Here is a 15,709-nt window from a genome sequence, read left to right on the forward strand (position 1 = left end):
AGTTCTAATATGCTCAACATAAAGTATCTTACGGAACAACCAACAAGGCTAATCAAAAATAATCAGCTTTGTCGTATCGTGCTCAACATAAGGCACATTACAGAGCCTCACGGTAATACAAAAAGGATGGATCAATGAAGATCAATACCGTGGAATACACAAGGATTCATTCTTTTGCACAAGCATATACAATAGCAATAATCCTTGGATACAAAAGATTTTAACCTATCTTCCGTCAAAGATTGACAATATAGGCTTAACTTTTGTATATGTCAAAAGTCTATTCATTCTTGAACCAATAAACGAATACCGATCATGAACGACTTTACTTTTGACAAAATATGGGACAACATAGTTCACGGACGTAAACACCAATATCCCATAACAAATTGCAATATAACAAATCATAAAGATTAAATACTGCAAAACATCATCCTCCAAAAAGTTTTAGAATTTAAACCAAAAACCTAAAAACAAGAAGATGAAAATAATAGCTATGTATAGTCACAATCATCGTTATTCAAAGCACTAGTTATTCTTCCAACTAAGCCAAAAAGAAGACATACTAGGAAACAATATCTTTGAGAAATTCTTTATCATTCCCAAACTCCTTGTCGTCAACAACCATATGAACATAAGGTTCATGGAGATAGGAGTTGATATCAACAAACCGTCTTGGCTGAATATGTCGAACCAGGGCTTTCTGAATTTCGAAAGATCTTAAAACGCAAGCCTTTATATCACGAATCTCCTTTCTTACTTCCTTCAACTCATCAAGAACATCGGAAAACTTATGAGAGTTAGAAGGGACAACTCTTGGCTTTCTTGTATTCCTCCTTTTCCTTTATAAGGACGGAATAACTGGAGATTTTTCTTTTTCCTTGATTGATGGATTAACAATCATGTTGACATACTTTCCATCCAAAGACATGATGCTTATGAGAACAACTATAGCCAACTGATTTTTGTGATTGGAATTCACACTCTCAACAAGCGGTCTTGAGATATAAATAATATCAAAAAGGAAAAAGGAATGTAGGGTTCGAAACCTTTAAACAGGTTCGTGGACGTTCAACTCTAAACCCTATAAAGAGTATAATTGCCGAAAATAACCCTTCCTTTTATTTGATAGACATAAAAGAATAAACCTAAAATAACTTTTCCTAAAGCCTGTGCGTTCACAACCTTGTCTCTTTTGATCAGGCACATGAGACAAGATTTACCAATCAACAAAATTAATTTGTGTTGTGGTGAACAACGATTTGTCCACCATTTTCCTCTTGAGAGGAATCCTCTGACCTCTGTCTATCAAAAAAATTTGACCATACTTTCTTCTCAAATGGTCTTGTTTTGTCGTTGGAAACAGACTTCTTAAACGAAGATAAAATCTTACATACCTCAGCAGTCTTCTGAGCAATTTTAAGCTTCATTGCTAACTGATTCACTCTTTGTTGAAGTTTGTTGGCGTGCCTCAATTGATGTTTTTACTTGTAACATCTTGATAGTTCATGACCCTTTTGAGAACAAAACGAGCACGTCAATCTTGGATAATAATCAGGCATCTGTGGTGCGACTGCAACTAAACACAAGGTAGATCCTGAAACATTACAGACAGAGTTTCCAAAGGATGGGTCAATTGAATCTTCCAACTTGATTGGGTTCTCTTCTTCACCGAAACCATCAAGATTGATATATGTATTGCTACAGTTATCAAAATCAATGTTTTCACGTAGAAGACCGACACTTGATTTCCTGTCTTCATCAGAATCATACATCTCCGACATCTCATCAAGTATTACAGCAAGACCTTTGTTCCTAGTGTACTTTCTACGATTTGGGCACTCATTTGCAAAATGACCAAAACCTTTACACTTAAAGCACTGTGGAATATCCTCGTCATCGGCCTCGTCAGCGTCCCTGTTTTTAGGAGGAATGCGATTGTGAGGTTTATCTGACGACTTAGGTTTGTCTCTTGAAAACCGTTTACTTCTCTTCAATAGAAGATACCTAAACTGTCTTGTGATCAAGGAGACTGATTTGTCAAGATCTTCATCCGAAAAATCACCCTCAGACTGATCATCCTCAGAGACATAGACACTTTTACTCTTATCAAGTAATTTTGGGGTAATGGCATGTATAATAGCATTCAAACCGTCAGAATTTTGCTTTGCAACATTTATCTCAGCAGGAGTATATTCACCAATAGGTTTGGGAACGCTTTCATCTCCAACTGCCACAACGGGAGCGTTATAGCCATTAACAACATATACCCATGATTGAAAATCACGTGCTTGGAGAAAAGCTCGCATAGAAATTTTCCACCATAGGTAATTAGAGCCATCGAAGGCTGGTGGTACGTTAATAGAGATAACACCTCTGTCCATAGAGTCAGATCGCTACAAACACAGACTTGTAAGGTCTTGAACGTGTTTGCCTGCTCTGATGCCAATTGAAAAAGCGGGGGTCTAACAACACCACCCAATATTTCGCTTAGCAATCTGTATGGACTAACTCTGAAATACTTTCTAGAGAATCAACTAGACAGTCAGACTCAATCTAGGTAAAAGTATCTCAAGGAGTTAATATCTCTCTCTTGTTTTGATTTACTCAAGCTAATAGAAATCAACGAGTCCTAATCAAACAAAAGGAATAACTTGGAAGGTACCAAAGACTAATGTCCAAGGATCAACCAGTGACAATCAAACAACCAAAGGTTGGTTTATACCAATTGATGATCTACACGCACAACCTGTATTATTTCAATTATAAAGATAAACAATATAATGCGGAAACTGAAATAACACAGACACCAGAAATATTGTTAACGAGGAAACCGCAAATGCAGAAAAACCCTGGGACCTAGTCCAGATTGAATACACACTGTATTAAGACACTACAGACACTAGCCTACTCCAAGCTAACTTCGGACTGGACTATAGTTGAACCCCAATCAGTCTCCCACTGATCCAAGATACAGTTGTACTCCCTACGCCTCTGATCCCAGCAGGATACTGCACAGTTTATTCCCTTAGCTGATCTCACCCACAACTAAGAGTTGCTACGACCCAAAATCGCAGGGTTTAACAATAAACAAATCTGTCTCACACAGACAAGTCTATCAAAGGATCAATCTGTCTCCCACAGAAAAACCCTAAAGTTTTTGTTTCGTCTTTTGATAATAATCAAGGTGAACAGGAACCAATTGATAATCCGGTCTTATATTCCCGAAGAACAGCCTAGATTAATCAATCACCTCACAACAATCTTAATCGTATGGTAGCGAAACAAGATGTCGTGCAATTACAAATAATGAGACGAAGATGTTTGTGATTACTTTTTATATCTTGCCTATCGGAGAAATCAAACAATCTCGAGCCAATCAATATGATTGTACTATTACGATAGAAGATGCAAGATCAGATCACACAACTACGATAAAAGTAGTATCGGTCTGGCTTCACAATCCCAATGAAGTCTTCAAGTCGTTAACCTGGTTTTAGAAGAAGAAAACCAAAGGTTAAAGGAGAACCGACTCTAGCACGCAAACTAGTAGCACATGTAAGGTGTGGGGATTAGTTTTGCAAAGTTGCTAGATGTCCCCTTATATAGTCTTTAAAATCAGGGTTTTGCCTTGGTTACAAAGCAATCAATATCCACCGTTAGATGAAAACCTGATTTAGATTCAAGCTAATATTTCTCAACCGTTAGATCGAAAACTTAACTTGTCATACACAAATGACTGTACACTTCTAGGTTTGTTAACCACACCCAAACGTGTACATTGTTGGTTCAACAATAGTTTACCAAAAATGTTAACCATAAGAGCATTTCATACCAACCATGTTCTTCTTCACCATAACTAGTTCAAATGACTCAAATGAACTAGGTAAGAGAGTTGTTCAATTGAAAGGAAATCTTATGTAACTACACAAGACACAATTGAAGCAAAGATGATTTGATTCACAAGAATCGGTTCAGGAACTTTAATAGACACGGTTTGCAAAAGCATTCCTTAGTCTTTTGAGATTAAGTTCAGAGATCATCTTTAGATATATAACCCTCTCAAGTTCGCAGACTAGGTTCGCGGACTCAAGACACCGGACAGAGTTTACAAACTCCAGCAGAAATTCTCGGGTTTGAGAACTTCGCCGGTTCGCGGACTTGGCTCACACAAGTAGTTTTTCAACTCCAGCAGAAATTCTCGGGTTTGAGAACTTCGGCAGTTCGCGGACTTGGCACTTGTCATACTTCCGGTTCTCTTGATCAACAAAGTTCGAGAACTTCGGTTCAAGGAAAACATTGGTTATGTAATCTAAACTCTCATTCCAATCATTGAAACATTCTTAGAGGACGTTATTTAGTTGTTACACCATTTCTCGTCAAAGAAATTTTCAAAGTGATTGAAACATTCATGACTTTCGTCACTAGGTAAAGATAGACTTGGTCGAAGCGAAAAGCTTACCAACACATATTTCGAGATATAGATAGGCGAGGTATACTCGGCTAGAAATACCAAGTGTGTATAATCTAGTCTATATATATAGCATACGACTTTTGTCTCAAAGAGTAGGAGATAGAATAGATAGACTTTTGAGTGATAGATAAGTTCAAGTCTCCACATACATTTTTGTCGAGAAGTTCCACCGGTTCCTTGAGTAGTCCTTCTACTTGTATGATGAATCGCCATGAAGTCTTTGAGCTCAACTACACTTACTATCCTAGTCCGAGACTTAGCTATAAGAGACTAGAAATCAAGACTTATAATTTTGATTACTAACATTGACAAACATGCTTGAGATAGCAACGCATGCGAGTTTGACCGAGCAGTACTTTAACATCCAGGGTCTGGAGTAAAGGTTTTGTGGGTATATCTCTAGTAAACCCTCCCGAGACTATAACTCGGGCACTAGGGCCACCTATAGGTTTAAAGGCTTATTGCACACGCTAAGTGCAATGGCAATGCCTGTGACAGTGAGTTAGGAATTTATTTTGCGGATCAGATTTGCTCGAGGACTAGCAAATAATAAGTTTGGGGGTATTTGATAGACGCATTTATGTGTCTATTTTGATCTCAATTTTCTATATTGTTAGTACCCATTTTTGTACTTATGTTGGTATTCTATGCCTTTGTAGGTATTTTTGGAGAAATAAACATGTGCGGAGAAATTGACTCGAAAAGTGGTGTTTGGACTCCCGGGAGAAAATACTAAAGGCACCCTCACTTTGGATAAAGGGGCACTTAAACTGATAAGGGGTACCCACCTACTATTAACACCCCGATAGAGGATAAGGGGCGACCAGCTTCTTCCCCAAATCCAAATTGTGTTTTGGCGGGAAATTTGGCAACATACGAACAAATTTTGGATTCAATTTTTGGGCGAGTTATGGGGAGATTCAATTAGAGATCTTCGTTGGATTGGACTTCATTGAGTTTAACAGGCTTAATATGGTAGTTTTACTCGACTGAGTTGGGATGGATATTTGATTTGAAGCAAAACAGGGGAGGATAAACTCGGATTTTTGTGGTTTAAATATTGAAGTTTCGTAAGAGATTAGGAGGGGATATTACGTTGATATTTGACTCTATTATGTCCGTAAAGAATGTGCAGAGAGTTTGGAAAGTTTAGATAACTTGGGAGACGCGTAATAGATTAGAAATAAAGGAAAGTTCGTGACCTCCGGAGGAATAAATGGGAGGATTTAATTGAGAGTTTAGGGTCATGTTGGCGATAAAAAGGTATTGCTGAGAATCATTAAGGGGTACGGAGTGTTAGAAGAGTATTGGGGAAGCTCTGATGAGAAGAAATCACGCTGCAGAGAAAGTTGCAGCAGGAGGAGGAAGAAGACGAAGCTGAAGAACACTAGACGACCGAAGTCAGTCGCAGAAAAGTATCGCTTATACACAGCAGCAGAAACTATCATTTCTCGGCAGTCTTAATTCTTCTGTATCTTTTGTAACAGTCAGTCTGCAACTTCTATAAACATTGCGATTGATTTGTTCTAGTTTTTTTTCTTGTATTTTCATCTTTAAACACTTTTTGAGCCATGTTCCTATCTTTTGAGAGTGTGTTCGAAATCATGAGATAAACCCCAACACTGGGACGATGGAGGAAGCCATATTTCACAATTCTTTGGTAACTATATTTGATTCTTTATGACTTTTGCACTGATTCAATTGATTTATGGTTTTTATTGATTATTTGTGATTTCCTTTGATGGTGTATGCTTATACTTAGATCTTTTGATGCACCATGCTTGTGATTTAAAATTAATGTTTTACAAAATCCACCTTTGGCAAAGAAAAGAGTCCATAAAAGAGCTATAATTGTTAGGAATCATTATATGCATCACTTGAATTTGATTATTGGTGAAATCCTAAGTCCCAGTATCTCTCCATATTATTATCACTTTGTATATATTTTTTATTATTAAATCTGAAATCGAGTCTACATAAGTACGAGTTGAATCAATCTTATTTACCACTATCTACAAACCACATCACTAGCCATGTATACAGATGATAAGGAATATGATGACTATCCAATATTTTCATCATCGCCGGGTCTAGAGAACATGGTGATTGAAGGCAGTCCTTCTCCTCTATCGGATAGCTTTCAACCCGGTTTGTACAAGAAGAAGCCGAAACAGGGAAATTACATAAAACTCATGAAAAGAATTTTTGGATGAAACGCTTTACATGAGTTTGTTGATGTAATTTCTCATTTTCCAACTCTTGTTTTTAATTTATTTTTGGGTATTTACAAAAATGATCATAGTTGTTTGTTCCGGTTTACAAAACAGTCCCATTGTTACAAAGTATTAGCAAAATGGTCACTGCAACATTTACTGCACCATTATGTCACCCGTCAGAGTTATGTCAGGTTATGTTGTTACCAAATTAACCCTAGATCGTGTCATTTGCACGTGTGCCTTAGTGGGAACAAATCTCTAAAATCGGAGGGTCGTTGGATCAAGACCTCAAAAACCCTAACACAAATAGAGGGAAGATTCATTTCCTCCCTCATTTTGCCGCCACACCTGTTTGATATCTTCTTCTATGAATAAATGGAGAATATGGTTACGAACGGATGAATCATGGTTGTCCATGCCCGATCTTCCCTCTATTTTTTCGAAATCTGTTCTTGTTCATCTTGTTATATTGAAGTTGTTCCACTCTTAGAGTTTAGAGAGTTCTTCACCATCCAATCATCACTGTTACTCAACAACAGATACTCAGTGCCAATCGTTATTCATCAAGATGTTCACAAGCATCACGAGGTATTACTTCTTCCTTTCTATACTATTTTCGTAGATTTAAAACCATTTAGAAACCCTAGTCTTCTAATTTTTGACTTTTGACTGATAAACCCTAGATTCATGAATGAAAAAAGGTGTTTTCAACTTTCCTGTAATTTGTTGATTTATTTTCATTTGATTATATGTTAACCTGAAACCCTAATTTTCTGATTTTTGACTGAAACCTTAGTTTTCTGATTTGGGGCTTTTTTCATAAACCCTAATTTCAGGAAATTATGGATTTTTTACCTTCTTTTGAGTAGGATTAGTGGCAGTAGGAAGAGGTTATTTGAGAATGTGGATGAGTATGTGAATATGGATGATAATGATTATGAGAATGTTGTATTTAGTGCTGAAACAAGACAAGCTGGGTTGGAGTATGAGAACATTCAGCTATGTAATAATGTTGAAGATGTCTGTCATCCGATTGATGATCCTAGAAGTCCAGTTTCTGATACTGAAGAAATGAGCATTGGTGTATACTATGATTTTTTGAACAATTACTTTAAGGACCACAACTGGGTTGACACTGTACACCCACAACAGTATATGGATGCAGTCAATGAAGTACAAGGCAGCAGTGTGGAGCAAGAAGGTGAGCAGGAAGATCCAAAAGGAAAAGCAATTGTTCCTTGTGATACTGAGGGTAATGAGGATTAGAACATTGATGATGATAGTTCAAGCTCTGAATCTGATGGTGAAGGTAATTTTCTAACTTATAAGTTTTTATTTTAATCATTAGTTTGTTTGCTTTTGTATAAAGAACTGGCAACCTTATATGTATGTAGTTGTAACAGAAGTCCAAGGACAATTTAATGGTGGTAATGAGCCAACTCATCAGAAACAGAATCCACGGTACAATCAGTTTGAGCAAGTGCATGGTCCAGACATTGATGCAGATGGAAATTGAGAGTTGTTTCCTGGTGCTGATGGGAATGCATTACTCATGGTTGATGTTGACACAATGTTTGTGCGAATGCAGTTTATGGATAAAGATGACTTCAAGAAGCACCTACGAGGTTATCCCATTAAGAAGAGATTCCAGTACAAGCTTAAGCCCAATGAAAATGAAAGGATCAAAGTTATATGCAGGTTCAAGAAATCTCAAGACTGCAAGTTCTTCATCTGGGCAAGTGTTACCAGGGGTGAACCAACTTTTACTGTGAGGAGGTTCAACTTAAAGCATACATGTACAACTCAACTGAAGACCAGAAATAGAGCAGCTAATGCAGAATTTGTTGCTGAGTATTTGTATGACAAGATAAAGAGAGGAGATACAATGCCACTGCCATATGCACTCAAAGATCAATTCTTTACTACTCACAATACCAATGTCCCATATCATGTTACATAGAGAGCAATAAGAATGACTTAGAAAGACTCAATGGAAGCTATGATGAATCTTATAGGCTGGTTCCAGCCTTTTGTGATATGATAGAAGCAACTAATCCTGGTTCTGTTACAAATTACTCTTTTGGAAGGTGAGTTTGCATCTAACTTTACTAAGTTAGCTTATTTCTTATAGTAATAGTACTATAGCTTGTTTATTATGTATAACATAAAATCCCAACTTATGTCTTATAATTGTATGTTTTCTTTCAGTGAGGACAAATGTTTTGAGTCCATGATGATTGCATTTGCAGCACCAATTCAAGGATGGAAGGATGGTGGTAGACCAGTCATTGGTTTCGATGCCTGCCATTTGACTGGAAAACATGGTGGATGTCTAATGTCAGCTATTGGTTCAGATGGACATAATGGGATAGTGACTCTAGCCATAAAGGTGGTCAAAAATGAATTTGGGGAAAATTGGCACTTATTCATGAAAGAGCTGAGCCACTTATTGAAGACCATCCTGCTGGGAAGCTAACCTTTATCTCAGACATAAAAAAAGGTCTCCAAGAGTCATTGGATGAGGTTTTCCCTGAACATTTAAAAAGATACTTCTTTCGGTAAGTCTTACAATATCCTATTGTATTACTTAAACTCTTACTTAAATCTTGATATTCTTCTGACTTTTAAGATGTTTAACTAGTTTATGATATGCTCTGTTTTACAATCATTCATATGTTCAAGAACTTGAAGACACACTTCAAGGAATCAAAGTTGCGCTCTTATATACAATGCTGCCAAATGCTACAAGGAGAGACACTGGAAGGTAATATCTCTTCCTATTTCACTTTTGTGATTTTTTTTTAGTAATGTTAAGTTATGGATTTGCATTAAATTAGTCATCTTAATGATATATGTTGGCAAATATGGATGATCTTATCAAGTTGTCCCTAGCTGCTGCAGTATACATGATGAAGGAAAAACCAGAACAATGGTCCAGGGCTTTCTTTGACCCATCTGCATGTTGTGAGCACTTAAACAACAATTTCTCTGAGTCCTTAAATAACATGATTAAAAATATGATAGACAAGCCTATTTGTGCCCTTGGAATGATGTATGGCCAGCTAGTTATGGGTACTATGTTCAAAAGAAGAAATGTGAGTGCAAATTGGGAAAATGGTAAGTTGGTGTCAACTGCGCATGACTTGATTGATGAGATGTAGAAATGTTTTGGAGCATTCAGGGTTAATGGAGAAATTATTGACAAGTTATATGAAGTGACTTCAAAGACAAATGTTGTATTTCAAGTTGATGTGGTTGAGAAGACTTGTTCATGTGTTCAGTGGAAGCTTAGAGGCTTTGTATGTCAACATGTAGTGTGTGTGCTTATGGACATGAGAATCAATTGGGCAGAGTGAGCTTTCTTACCTATTTTCACTTATTATTGCACTAAATACAACACTAATGTATCTGTTTCAGTAGTTGTGCTGTTATTGTTAGTTGTAATGGTGATTTTAATAGATACATCTATGGGATATTTATGCAGTTATTGCAGCAAGTACTATCATGTAGAATGTTACAAGGAAATTTATGCACCTGAGATGGGGTTACTGATTGGAAGAGAAGAGCGGCCTAAGGTATGATGTATTTTTTTTTAACTTTTCCTACTTTGTCCTTTAATGTCTTTTTATGTCATTTGACAATATTATTATAGGGAATCTTCTGCTTTTTTTGGAAACTATACTTTAAGATTAGGGTTTTCATTTTGTTTCTTATATACTTATACTTATCTTCATCTTCCTTTTCATTTCATTTTGCAGCCATTGGTAGAAATCAACCCACCCATAGATATGAGGAAACCAGGAAGGCCTTGCAAGAAAAGGAAGAGAGAACATGATGAACTTCACAGTGAGAAGGTGGTCGGAACTTGTAAGAGATGCAAGATGCCTGGTCATAACAGGAGGACATGTGCTGGTGCACCAGTTGGATCTAATCCAAAACAAAAATACAAAGAACTATGGTGGAAGGAGGAAGTCATAAGACTACTTACCCAGATCCTACAGAGCTGAGTACCAGTATAAGGGCAAGTAATAGGGGAAGAGAAAAAGGATTTGCATCATCTTCTCAGCCTACCACTGCATCATCTTCTCAGCCTACATCTGCATCATATGGATCTAGGGGTGGCAGGGGTTCAAGAGGTGGAAGAGGTTCTAGGGGAGGTAGGTATGGTGGTAGATTTGTGCAACATCCATTGAGCCAGACCATCGGTGGTGTTGTTGGGTTGTCTCAGACTCTTTCTCAGACATTCACAGTCCCTAAACCAAAGACAAAGAAAGTGACATTCTCTGCTACTCAATGAAGACTAGTTGCTGGTAGTTAAATGATGTTGTGTTGGGTTTAGTTCAATTTCAGTCCCTCGTTGTTTTTTTGCTTGTTTGAATGGATGTTTATGGTGCTTGTTTGAATGGATTTCACTGCATCTGTTAGCAGTTAACTTAAGTAACAGACTTATATTAATTATTAATGAATATTAATATATATGTAATTAACTTAATTTTCTTTCTTTATTGATTGTTCATTGTCACTAATTACATTTTACATAGTTAGATTGCCTATTTGCTTGCATAGTTCTGCCATTTTCAGGATTGCAGCTTTGGTTTCATGGAAAACAACATCAGAAAGTCATTGAAACTCCAGACAGTTGGTACATTTGAGGTAAGCTATTCCAGAGTTATGTTCATTATTACATATATTTAATGTTACTGTGCGCTTACATTTATTCTTCTTACAGGGTTGATTTGCCCATGGACAATTGCTTTTTGTATGGAGCAGCTAAAGAACTTCTCACCAGCATGATCATCAGTTTGTGCTTTCAACAACTTCCTCACACCATTGCAAGGTACCATTTTGCATCCAGAATAGATCCATGGACATTCAATTGGCTCATGCATACCTTTGTCACACAGACAACAATAGTTGTTGTTGTTGATCTTGTTCTTGCTACCTGATGTCTCCCCTGAACTGCTATTGCACCATTCTTCCATCTTGCCACCACCCATTCTAAACATATTAGGTTATATGAAGATTTTTGTTCCTGAGAATGTATGAGTGTGTGGTTGTGTCTACAAGTGTGTAGTTTTATAGTGAAAATCAGATCAGGGCGTTGGGCAACAGTCACTTTTCCAGCCACATAAAATTTGCCACGTGTCATCCTGCCAGGTGGAGTGCCACGTTGTCAAGCTGTCAGGTGGCGTGTCAGTGCCATGGGCGCATAGGAGTGCCACATAAGACGCATGTTAACCATGATTCAACTCCCACGATTACAATAGAAGAAGGGGTAGATTAGTCACATATTTTACCGTTTTTTTCATTTTCTGTGAGTCGGATGGAGAAAGACCAATTTGTAATCACTGATTTTAAGAAAGTGTGACCATTTTGTAAAACACCCTTTCTTTTTCCGCTTCTTTCTTTTTTCATGGAGGTTCAGCCTTTTGTCCCCTCTGTTTTTTATTCTCCTCGGTAGTTTGTCAAAAAAAAAAAAAGACTGATACACCCGATACTTTCGGTGTAAGGCTAACCCCTATGGGCTAGATTGAACTGCTAGATTGGCCCAAAAGTGTTGCAAATCATGAAAAAAGTGTGGGAAATTTTTTTACACTACTAGTTGATAGTTCTCTCTCCTAACAACTGCTCGCAGTTCAACTATCAGCGAGATTGAAATGCTGAACCGTTCATCGCTCAAAAAGTGGTCTAAACGCTGAACCATTCAGTGCTGGGAGAAAATTTTCTGATCTAACGGCTGAGATTTAAAGCGCTGAACCGTTCAGTACTGAGCACCGAACGGTTCGGCGTTATATGGTGGTCCCGCTGCTAATCTAGCTGCTAGATTAGCCATCCCATAGGACTACTCTAGCAGATAGTCGCTGAACAGAGCAGCGCTGGACGCTGAACAGAACAACGCTATAACCAAACGCCGAATGGAACAACGCTTTCGGGATGCGTTTTGGGTTACCGGGACAAGTGAATGCTTACTCATTCTTTTTGTAGAATACGAAATAGACACTTTAGCTGCCACGTGTAGGATGAAGCATGGTCAATTGTGCGCACAATCACATTTGAATCTTACCTGCCCATTCTTTATGCACATCCCACGAATAAAATATGCAAACATAGCTTACATAAACCATGCAGTAGCTCTCAAATTTCAAAGTGGGGTACGTACTTCTTTAAAATTTATAGCACTGTGTAAACAGTAGTTGAACGTTGTCGCATGATAAAATAGTCAGCGCCTCAACCATTCAGCGGTTATCCCGAATAGTTGTTGGAAAACGAGTAACAAAAAAAATAATTTTTTAAAATTTTAATAAAAAATTATAATTTATTGTTTTATTTAGTGAATGAAACTTTTTTAGTCTCACATCGTGGAGTTTCCAATTTTTAGTAGTTTTAAGAAACTATATAAACCTTTTAGTCCCACATCGGGGAGTTTTTCTTCTTAAATTGTTTTATTCCATTATATAAAGAAATTCACTACTTTTGTAAAATCTATGAGAAAGGGGTTGCTCTATATTTTAGAGGGACCCCTAAGGGAAAATATTTTATAGCGTTTCTCAAGAGTTCGCGATTTTCCTTAACGGTTTTTTCGGAGTTGTCAAGCTCAAGTTGAGCATCTACTACATATGCTAGTAGTAGGTGTAGTAGGGTGTTTTATCCTGGAGATATCCGTCCTGTGAGGGCTATAGCATCACTCTTGAGTGTAGCCGGACGCTAATGTCTCAAGGGCAACGTGTTGAACACGTGACTCACTCTGTTTTTCCAAAGTTTTGCCTTGTTGCTGTTGCGGAGATATAGGGAGCTCATTCGTTTCATCAAATCGAGCACTTCCATTATAAAGGAGCTAAGTATCAATAACTTTTGCTTATTTGATTTTTCCTTGTTTTTGATTATTGCACCCAACAATCTTAAGACATTATAATTTGTAATAATCGAAAATGGTTGGTTGGTTTGTGAATCATGGATGTTAATTGTGGAGTGAAAAACAAAAATAATTTTTTGGTCAGCTGTACAGTTTCGAGATTATCTCTTAACCTAGAAGGAATTTCGATGAACCCTTTTGACACAACGTAGTAGACATCCTGATAGTTACCCACGTAAAATTTCAGAATTTTTGGAGTTATAAAAGTATTTTTTTGATATTTTACAAAACAGACAAATGTTCCTGAAAAATTCTGACGGGCAAACTTTTGTTGTTAACTAAAGTATTTTTATGGGGTAATCATGAGTTTTTTGATATGGTGGTTCAAACGAAGTTTGTAAATCTAGATATTATCTTCAAAACTCATATTTTATCTTCCGTTTCGGAACTAAGGTTTGTGAGATGTGGTGTATTAGGTGATTGGGAAATTACCGTGTCCGTGGTCAGAGTATAAACGAAGATTGTGACATGAAATTGAAAAGGAACATGGCTACCAGGCGCATGTGGATGAACACAAATCTTCCATAGCTGACAAAGGCGGGAATATCAAACACAACTCTAACCGTAGTCTTCATAAGAAAGGTATGTTTCGTAAAACTGAATCCGACGTTACTTTAATTAAGGGTGATTGTTATGTTTGTAAAATTCCGGGCCATACGGTAGTAAAGTGTAGACAACATAAAACCTTAATAAGTAGAAAGTTAATGCTAATGTAGTTGAAAAAAATTAGAACGAGTTTATTCACATGATGTCGGAAGTTATTTTAACAACCAATGTGAGAGACCAGAAGGTGGACTCTGGAGCCACCAAGAATGTTTGTTGAAACAGAGACCTGTTCACCTCCTATCAGAGGATAGGGGATGTCGAGAAACTCTTTTTGAGTAACTCATCTGCAATAGAGGTTGCATAAAAGGAAAAGGTCGAGCAGAAGCTCATATCTGTAATACTCTCACATTGAATGAAGTTTTCATGTTCCAAGCATATGCAAGAATCTTGTATCTTGTTCTATTGTAGGAAAAAGATTTAAGATCTTAATTGAATCTGGAAAACTTGTTGTAACAAGGAAGTTATTTTTTAAGCAAGAGTTATAGGACTTTGGGTCTATATAAGCTTAACGGAAAAATCTGATGATGTGAACATAGTTGATTCTTGTGCTTTCTTTATGTGATTGATTGTTTTATGTGGTAAGCTTGTAACCGTAAACTTATAAGTCAATGCTTAACTGGATAGCATAGGCTGCGTACCCAAATTTAGTTTGGACTTTGAACACAAAAGTGAAATCTGTGAAGAATCAAATATGCTTTAAAACCTTTTAGCACAAATGTTCAAAGTAATTCTAAGCCTTTAGAATTAATTCAGTTAGGCCTAGATGACATGAGTTCAACCCAAAATCACTGTGGTAAAAGATGGTTTATAACTTCCGTAGATGATTGTACGAGGTACTGTCTTGTATACTTGCTTAGGGATAAGCATGATGTCTTAGAAGCCTTAAGATGTATAAACTTGAAGTTCAAAACCAATTAGAAGCCTTGAACATAACAATTGTATCCTTAAGAAGATGATAATTGTCATGTTGATTAGTTCAGGATTACCTGCGGCCTTGTGGGGGGAGGCAGTCATGTTAACTAGTATATACTGAATAGAGTACCCTTAAGGATCAGATAAAACTCCATATGATTTATGGATAGGTAGATGACCTTCTTATGAATGCGTCGAAGTGTGGGGGTGTTTGACTAAGTTTGTCATTCGTCTTCCTAAAAGAAGTAGATAGAAACCAAAAATGTTGATTGTGTCTTCATATAAGGTATGCTGAGTATACTTCTACATATAGATTTTTGGTTGTGTTCTGATTTTTCAGACTTTGGTGTGATTTTTTCTGACTTTGTTGTGAATACTATTACATAATTTAGGGATGCTGAGTTCTTTGAACATGTTTATTCTTAAACCTGTACCTCATTAGAGATGTGTTGTTGATCCCCCTAGATTTATTTTCAAATAGTCAGAACTTATCTTAAAGGAAGATAAAGTTAAGGTTGAGCCTAAGAGAAGTAAAACAATTAGACTTGAGACTTCTTATGAAGCCGACTTCATAACATGCCTAGCTTA

The 15,709-nt window shown here is 37.0% G+C and overlaps 1 protein-coding gene across 5 annotated transcripts; it reads left to right on the forward strand.

Moving 5' to 3' along the window:
* Nucleotides 1-7,042: 7,042 nt before the first annotated feature.
* Nucleotides 7,043-11,182, forward strand: LOC113302244. Of its 5 annotated transcripts, none has more exons than XR_003336719.1 (8): nucleotides 7,043-7,278; nucleotides 7,487-7,999; nucleotides 8,094-8,777; nucleotides 8,899-9,248; nucleotides 9,373-9,454; nucleotides 9,592-10,042; nucleotides 10,175-10,265; nucleotides 10,449-11,182. XR_003336719.1 is itself a non-coding variant. In XM_026551150.1 (8 exons), the coding sequence occupies exons 5-8, from the start codon at nucleotides 9,420-9,422 to the stop codon at nucleotides 10,695-10,697; spliced, it is 546 nt and encodes a 181-aa protein (XP_026406935.1). In that variant the 5' UTR covers nucleotides 7,043-7,278; nucleotides 7,487-7,999; nucleotides 8,085-8,777; nucleotides 8,899-9,248; nucleotides 9,373-9,419; the 3' UTR covers nucleotides 10,698-11,182. The 5 variants fall into 5 exon arrangements, 4 of the variants coding, with proteins under 4 accessions (XP_026406935.1, XP_026406920.1, XP_026406928.1 ...); XM_026551150.1 differs by having other exon boundaries at nucleotides 8,085-8,777; nucleotides 9,872-10,042; XM_026551135.1 differs by having other exon boundaries at nucleotides 9,872-10,042.
* The last annotated feature ends 4,527 nt before the right edge of the window (nucleotides 11,183-15,709 follow it).

Source organism: Papaver somniferum, chromosome 1 (genome assembly GCF_003573695.1).
Source record: "Papaver somniferum cultivar HN1 chromosome 1, ASM357369v1, whole genome shotgun sequence".
Lineage (NCBI taxonomy): Eukaryota > Viridiplantae > Streptophyta > Magnoliopsida > Ranunculales > Papaveraceae > Papaver > Papaver somniferum.